We start from the raw sequence: 7,648 nt of genomic DNA, 5'->3' as shown, positions 1-7,648 counted from the left end.
AAAGTAGCTTTGCCTGTACAGAGCGAATGCTCTTGAGGTTTACATTTCTTTTGAACTCACTTGTTCTCGTAATGCTGTCCTTTTCGCTGTATGTCCGTTGCGCATCTTGTGTAATACTAGCAAAGAATGGGTAAAAGTAGATTGCTTTTTGCAAGGAAACTTGTTGTATTTGAATAATGGAAAGTATAATGTACACTATGAATCACTCTTATTGCTCAGATTCAAGCTCTTGTTTGCGAAATCTCGTTCTTTGACTCTTGCGGCGGCATATTGGACGGTGTCTCAAAAAAAATCTTTGATCACCATCGTTGAGGAAAGCTGTTGCCAAGACAGTGAATAGCATTCAGATTCTCACAAAAGTCTAATACATGGGTAATTTATCTCCAGCCTGTTCAGATATTCCATACATGTGTACTAAATAAACAAGATAAGATAAGAACTGTATGTAGGTTCCGTTGTCCCAAAATGGTAGGCCAGCATGTGCCGTACCCAATGAGCGACTTGTGGCTTCAGCTGACAACCTCGGAATGCCTGGGTAAGGTACCTATACTTGACTGTAAGTTGATCATGTACTGTATCTATTTGCAATAGGCTCATGGTGACGGCGAATTCAAAAGCATCTGTTGACAGAAGCAAAGCTACGGCATTTGCGTTGGGCTGAGAAAGTTCCTCATTGGACTTGAGGCATTGCAGTCGTCTCCATAAGGAACACAAACACTATTGTTTGAACCGAGAAACATATGGTGCTCTCTATTGGCCGGCAATAGGCATGGTACGTATCGTTATGATGGCGATGGGGTTTTGTAACTTTTTGCTCCATAATCGAGACACTGGTATCATTTGGCTGTGGGTTGCTGTGCCCTCTTTTGGGGCACGTATAGACAGTTTGATTGATGCTACCACCCAGTATCATCAATCAGTCTTATGCCATGTTTTTTTAAAACTGGAATTACGGATTCACCTGACTATTTTTTGTCTGGCAAGTTTGAGACACCAGGACATGTACCTACTAGGTACCTAGGTAGGTATGTATGTTACAGTAATTATTACTACCTGCCTAGTTAGCTAGGGAAACCAGATCTGATGATGTGCTCAATGCTTGTTGTTGTTGCAAAGAGTAGGTCACGGTTTTAGTTTCTTTAAACAATCAAGAACTTGTGGTTGTATATTTTGCCACAAAACATAAAAACGCAAACTGGAAAGCTTTGTAATTCGAGCTAAATAAACATCCATTGGGCAGACATTTGTGCCTCAACAGGCATTACGCTTCGTATGTACCAAACCGGCCACCGTATTTACTGGCTTCCGGGTCAACTACATGGACCAGGCTTTGTCGGAGGTATGAAGGAATTTGGTTGCCCTGGGATTCGCGCCCGAAATGTCTGGATTGCCGTGTACGAAATGCGCAAATAATTAACTACCTACTAGGTATGCTGTGTATCCATGTCACCTCAATATGGATGGGGTTTGCTGAGCATGCCTGCGTGACTGTAGAAAAGTTGTCAATTGCCTTAGTAGATAGATAAGTACTAACCTAGGAAGCAGCCAAAGGGAACAAAGGTGGAAATGCATCCCAAACTCATATTCACAAGGTCGCTGTGACCTTAGTAGGTTACTTGAGAAAAGCCGATTTATATTCGCGCATCTCCACCCTATCACGGTCGTTCGGGTTCGGTTGACTGATGGACTCTGGCTTCGGGATCTCTGGATTCATGATGGCTCCTTGCAGTGAGTAAGTGCATGTGGGGCTCGGGTAACAGTACATGATGGAGTTGCTTATTGTCTGCGAATTGCCCTGAATCGACCTCAAGACCCTACCTTAGTGCCTTAGCACTCTGTAAATTCGCCCATGCCCATTAGACTTATTGCTTGTAGCTCAGGGTTTTCGGACTTCGAGTCAGAGGCAGGGTGGCGCTCTGTCTTTTGGAAACCTAACGGCATCGCACTTGATCTGTATTGTATGTAACTCGGCACAAGGTTACAATGAACTGCAGTGGTTGAGTTAGTACCTGGTACGTGCAGTTCAGCATTGGCCTGCAAGCTCTGCAGCGCATCAATCATCATCTGCATCCCAAATGGGCCAGGGCTACGTAATTTTGTCTGGATTATTTAGTATTGAGCAAGATAAATTCCTGAAAGTTTCAAGAAAGCTCATCAAAAGGCAGGCGAAATCTCGACATGATTGTGCGTGGATATTACGAGGAGAAGTAAATAAAAATAAAACCAAAGAAAAAAGAAGGGGGAAAAATTGCCAGTGACTTCATTAGAGTGGAAAGAAGGCCCTCCATTCATCCATCCTTCCATCATCTGGTTCTACAAGGGCAGTTACCAAGGATTCTCACTCGGCGCATCGGTACCTTCTCGATCAGTTAGTCGCAGTACATTTGCGTGGTACCTTTTGCCTGCGGATCAGAACCAGAACCCACGTTAACTTGACTTAGAGCCTGGCGCTGCTGCAAGTGTGAGAGGGGGGAAACGCATGGGGAAAAAATTTATTATTCACACAACGCAAAAAATAACCTCCGGCATACATTTTCTCTTTCTCTGTCTGCCTGGTCTCCGTGCGCTCTCTTCTTGTAAACCACACTTCTCTCTCCAGCCCAATTCTGTTCCAAAGGAATTGCAGCTGCGGATTCGTTAACCTTGTTTTACGGTTTACGTACCTCTACACTCACCTGATTCCTCTCTTCCCTATTTGGTCATCAATCCATTCATCATAACCACCCCGCCTGGCCTGCTTTGGTATTTTTGGGCTTTCTCCTGGTACCTTACCCTCGTGACGGACAAGGCATCGCAACGTAACGAGCAGAGCAGAGCAGATACTCCCAGCTTCGATCCGGGTTTATTAGTCATTGACAACTGGTGCATTGCTATCAGCTTGTCCCCATCAGGTCTACTTTCGCAAGTTTTGTACCTGACGCAAGAAGTACAACAAGACTGGCATAACAAACTTTGCTTTCTTGTTCTTCCTCCTTCGTCGAAACACCGCCGCCTGCTCCTTCAGGCTTCCACTTCCAGTCCCAGTCAGGCAAACACTTTTTGCCGTTACAGAGTTGTTCGCTTCTCCCACCTAGAAGTTTTCAATCACCACGCACTCAGCATCCGCGCACAATTCGATTTACCCGTTGATCCGTTAAGCCTGACTCCCTCGACTTAACCGGCCCTTCAATACCAGTCTTGAAAATCCTTTCTTCGACTTGCTTCCCTCGATATTTGACTTTCTCGAAGCTTCGCGACGACCGACACCCTCATAAGTTGGGGGTATACGAACAGCAGTGACTGTATTGCACAAGGGTGCTTTGTGTCTCTCCCAGCATCTGGAGAGGGTTGAGACATTCTGAGATTTTTGTATCTCTAGAAATATTTCCTTTCACTTCCCACCGATCCCAGGTGAATTCAACACCTTCGGTCTACTCTTGTCATCTCGTTCACGGAGATAAGCCTCTGCAACACGGCTCACCTTGAAATGAGTCCCTCAGCTATCGTTGAGACCAACGACATGGCCGCTCAATCAACTTTTTCCTACGCACAGGCTGCGAAGGGCAAGGGCACTGCCCCTGCCTCAAATAGCGCTGCTTCCACTGACGCAGCTGCTTCCGTTCAAGATGACCAGGCTCCTGCAGCTGATGCTGACACTGCTGCTTCCGTAGAGGATGCACAAACGGAAGCACCTTTGACCGAGCAGGTAAATTCCGAGGCTCCTGAAAACGTTGAGCCTCAGACGGCAGTGGCAGAAAAACAGGATACCGAGAGTGTTCCTGGATCTGAGAGCGATGTCCGCTCTGAGTCTACACAAAGCAGACAAACCGAATCAAGGCGTGAGGATGACGCTGGAAGGTTGGATCGCCCCTGGCGACGCAACGAGAAGACACAAAGATCATCAAGCAATGCTACAAGGTCTGTCGATGAGCAGGACTCCCGAAAGGCTAGGCGAGGTAAGAAGGGCAAGGCCTCCGAGAAACAAGCTGGAGAACAAGCGACAGACAAGGAACAGGAGACGGCACCCGAGCCACCAAAGGTTGAACTTGCTGAAGCGCCCATTCCCAGCGTCAATATTTGGCACAAGCGAAACGAGGCCCGTCAGGCAAAATCCACCAAGCCTGCTTCCACACCTGCGGAGGCTACAGCAAACGGCACTTCAAGCCAGAAGGACGAGAAGAAGGCTGAGGCGTCTCCTGCACCTCTTACAAATGGCGTCAAGTCTCATCAAAGACAGGCCAGCACTGTCCGAGCAGAGCGAAATGGTCCTCGAGGCTCGCGAATGAACGAGAAGGATGGCAAGAGCGAAGTTCCCCCATCTGTCGATGACTCCACAGCATGGCCTACTCCTGAGACAGCTATAACTGCCATTAAGGAGGATAGCAAGAAGAAGGCCGCCGACAAGTTACCTGAAAGATCCGACCGCTCTGATAGGGACAGCCAGGAGGACGGTAGCTCGTCGAAAGCTCGTCAGAAGTGGGTTAACCTCCACTACGTCCCTACGGTCAACTTCGAAACTCAACTTCCTCAGCGTGGCACCAAGCCTCGTGGTGGTGCTCGTGGTGGTCGCGATACTACCAGCCGAGCTGCAACCAATGGCGCTGCTGAGAAGTTACCATCTGCCTCCCCTGCAAACAAGGCCAGCGATAGCAAGGCCCGTGACGCCTCCAACAATGCCGCGTCGCAGCCTAGCGCTAAGCGTGGATCAGTCGATATTGCCAATGGTCAGAAGAAGGTTTCAACCAACGCAGGCTCTGACAAGGCCAAGGATTCTTCAGTTCAATCTTCGGTAAGTAATGTACACCGAGAGGGTAACCCCTCCTTAGCTTTACCCTCTGTCCACAGTATACTAATACTTTTTCGTACAGGAGGCTCCTCAAGCTTCCCGCGATCGTCCCGAAGGACGTGGTGAGAGAGGTCGAGGCGGCTACCGTGGACGTGGTCATCACGGCCATTCCCAGTCCCAGCATGCTATTTCTGGATCTGGGTATCACGGCCAAGGTGCCAGCTCTTCCCGAACCCAAGGCTACAGTCCTCCTATGCGACAAGGTGGACATGGCGGTGCTTTCGCGCCTTCTCAGCGAGGCCGCGGCCGCAATGGTGCTAACAGCTACCACCGTATGTCTGCGCCCAGTGGTGGTAACCGCATGCCTGTTGTTCAACCGCCATTCGCTCCCTTTGATTGCACGATGGCGATGCCTATGGATATGGCGATGCCTATAGATCCAGCTCTCATGCAAGGCCAAATCAACCAGTTTCTTCTGTCCGCGCTGAAGAGTCAAGTCGAATACTACTTCTCTATCGAGAACCTTGTCAAGGATACCTATCTCCGGCGGCATATGGATTCTCAAGGCTTTGTCTCTCTACATTTCGTCTTCTCATTCAGACGCTTACGAGATATGACCGGGGAAATCAACCACGTCCGTCTTGCTTGCGAGGACTCAACTGAGATTGACTTTGCTGTTGCGGATGACGGTATCGAACTTCTTCGTCGTCGAGATGGCTGGCAAAACTTTGTTTTGCCAATCGGCGAACGAGATGAAATGGCCCGCAGGCAAGGTCCTTCTCAAGTTACTTTCAAGAACAAACACTACAACTTTGTCAATGGCCAGTTCAATGCTGCTCACATGCCATATGGTGTGTATCATCACGACCCTTCTCCCCAGCACTTCGCGCCGCGTGAAGTCAACGGAGATGCCACGGCTGGTGCCAGCCAACTCTCGGCCACAGTCCCAGATTTCTCACCTTCCGGAACAGTTCCTCTCGTTGGCCCTGATGGCCAAACTCGGATTACCAGCGTTGAAGCTCTCACCAACGGCCACGCTGAGAACGCCGCCCCACTTGCCAATGGTGTGCATGATGAGGCATCTCAGGTCACTGGGTCTTAAGCTGCTTTGCAAATGGTGACATCGCTTACCACGGGGATACTGTGCCTGTGTTTCCCTGTGGTGTGGTATGAGGCATATCCGAGAGAGTTCTTGCCACACCTTGATCTGGGTTGATACGAAATTACGCGTCCCAGATTTTACAAATGTTTTTATGATTTCAAGTTGCTGGACGAAAAAGTCATTTCACTTCCAACCCGTCATTGGCCACAATGCTGTGCCGATCGGTTTTTTTTTCTTTCTTTCTTTCTCCCCTTCTCTCCTTCTTTCTTTTTGGTTTACGAGCCCCGAGCGTACCGATCATCTATCACTTCATGGGTTTTTCTTCCAGGTATGACCCTTGCCTGCAACAAAACATGCAGTGACTAGGTTGGTAGGTTTTGGGGTGGCTTATGATTTTCCAAGTTATGGCCGTAGGGGCACCGAAGCACGAAAATGTCTACACTTCTTGGGTTTTCGCATGCAAGGGGCGGAAATATAGGGAGACGAGGATACGATGCAGATTTTTGATACCCTGTTGAGCGATGCAAAAGTTAATTGCTAGCATGACTGAGGAGGGCCCCTGTGGGCGGCACATGGTTGTCTCAAAAGCCTGTTTTATTGATTTCTAGTGGCGTACTCCAGGGAAGGTATTTTGTTGATTACAAGGGCGTCGGCGACATATTGGGAAAGACATACCATGGGGATGTCTACACCATGACATTCGACCAAGCCTAGCGGGATTCTGGAAGGTTGTAATGATAGTTGGGGATTGCCAAGCAACAGTCATTACAATCGATGGCTGAATTGGACGAGATGTGTCGAAGGCGGGCAACATCGACGCTTGCGGAATAAGACATGGGGGAAAAGCAAGTGCGCATAGTGAACATTGGCACACGGGCGTATTTTGGGTCTCGTCTTTTTTACTCTCTCCCACTGCATTTGAAGGGGTTCCGGGATGGCTTTGCTACAATTTCGGTGTTGAATTTTTGTTTCTTCTTGTTTTGTACTTTACGGGGGATCTGATGCTAGAGGACACCTTCCAAACTTTGCTACAAAAAACACGGAGTTTTGTTATCATTTTTAAAAACTGTACAATAGTTCCACAGAAAAAAAAAACTTGTCACAAGATATTGGCTGTTTTCTCATGTTTGACTCTGCTTCATGATATCTGATTACGCACGAGGGTTGGGGAACGATATCCCGTGTCTCGTATAATTAATTAGGGCTCACTGATGCAATGCCATAGCCGAGAAATTTCTTAGCTCTCAGCAGTAGAAGACGGTTTCCTGTTCGCTGAGTTTAATTGGGCAATACGTAGGTTCTGACATAAATTGTCTCGTTCAACCAACTGTCATGACGATCATCCATCATGTTGGCGGGGTTAAATTGAGGGGTCTCCTTCACTTAGGACTGTAGGGTAACCCAGCTGGCGGCAATTATGAGCTTTTTCTTACGTTAGGTGTTAACAAAGTAAACATTAACTACTCACTCTTCCTTATATAAATCTATACAAGTACCTATTAGAGTCAGCTGCGTTTACTATATTGCATTATATTTTGCCCGCTTGTTTTTATCTTAAGAGGTAAAAACCCTCTATTATAAACAGCATAAAGCAATAGGGCAAAGGGCATGATATAGTCCAAGGAACCCCTCTAAATTTAGAGAATGAATAAGATATATGTTAGAACTATCCGCTATTCTTCTACATACGACCAAAGGTAGTGGAAAATACGGGATCCCGTCTGCTCTCCCATAGTCAAGCCACTAACCGGCGGATTAGTAGTTGGGTCGGTGACGACCAG

General features: G+C 47.6%; 1 protein-coding gene across 1 annotated transcript, besides 2 other annotated features; it reads left to right on the top strand.

Annotated features, from left to right (window-relative positions):
* Positions 1–3,499: 3,499 nt before the first annotated feature.
* Positions 3,500–5,867, top strand: FPSE_11071 (uncharacterized protein; the record flags this gene model as incomplete). The annotated part of the gene is made up of 2 exons (XM_009264188.1): positions 3,500–4,768; positions 4,848–5,867. The coding sequence occupies 2 exons, from the start codon at positions 3,500–3,502 to the stop codon at positions 5,865–5,867; spliced, it is 2,289 nt and encodes a 762-aa protein (XP_009262463.1).
* A 227-nt stretch (positions 5,868–6,094) lies between these two features.
* Positions 6,095–6,137: a microsatellite.
* A 1,412-nt stretch (positions 6,138–7,549) lies between these two features.
* Positions 7,550–7,645: a repeat region.
* The last annotated feature ends 3 nt before the right edge of the window (positions 7,646–7,648 follow it).

This window comes from Fusarium pseudograminearum, chromosome 1 (genome assembly GCF_000303195.2).
Source record: "Fusarium pseudograminearum CS3096 chromosome 1, whole genome shotgun sequence".
NCBI lineage: Eukaryota > Fungi > Ascomycota > Sordariomycetes > Hypocreales > Nectriaceae > Fusarium > Fusarium pseudograminearum.
The sequence above is the reverse complement of the archived record's forward strand: the minus strand, read 5'-3'. Positions and strand labels throughout refer to the sequence as shown.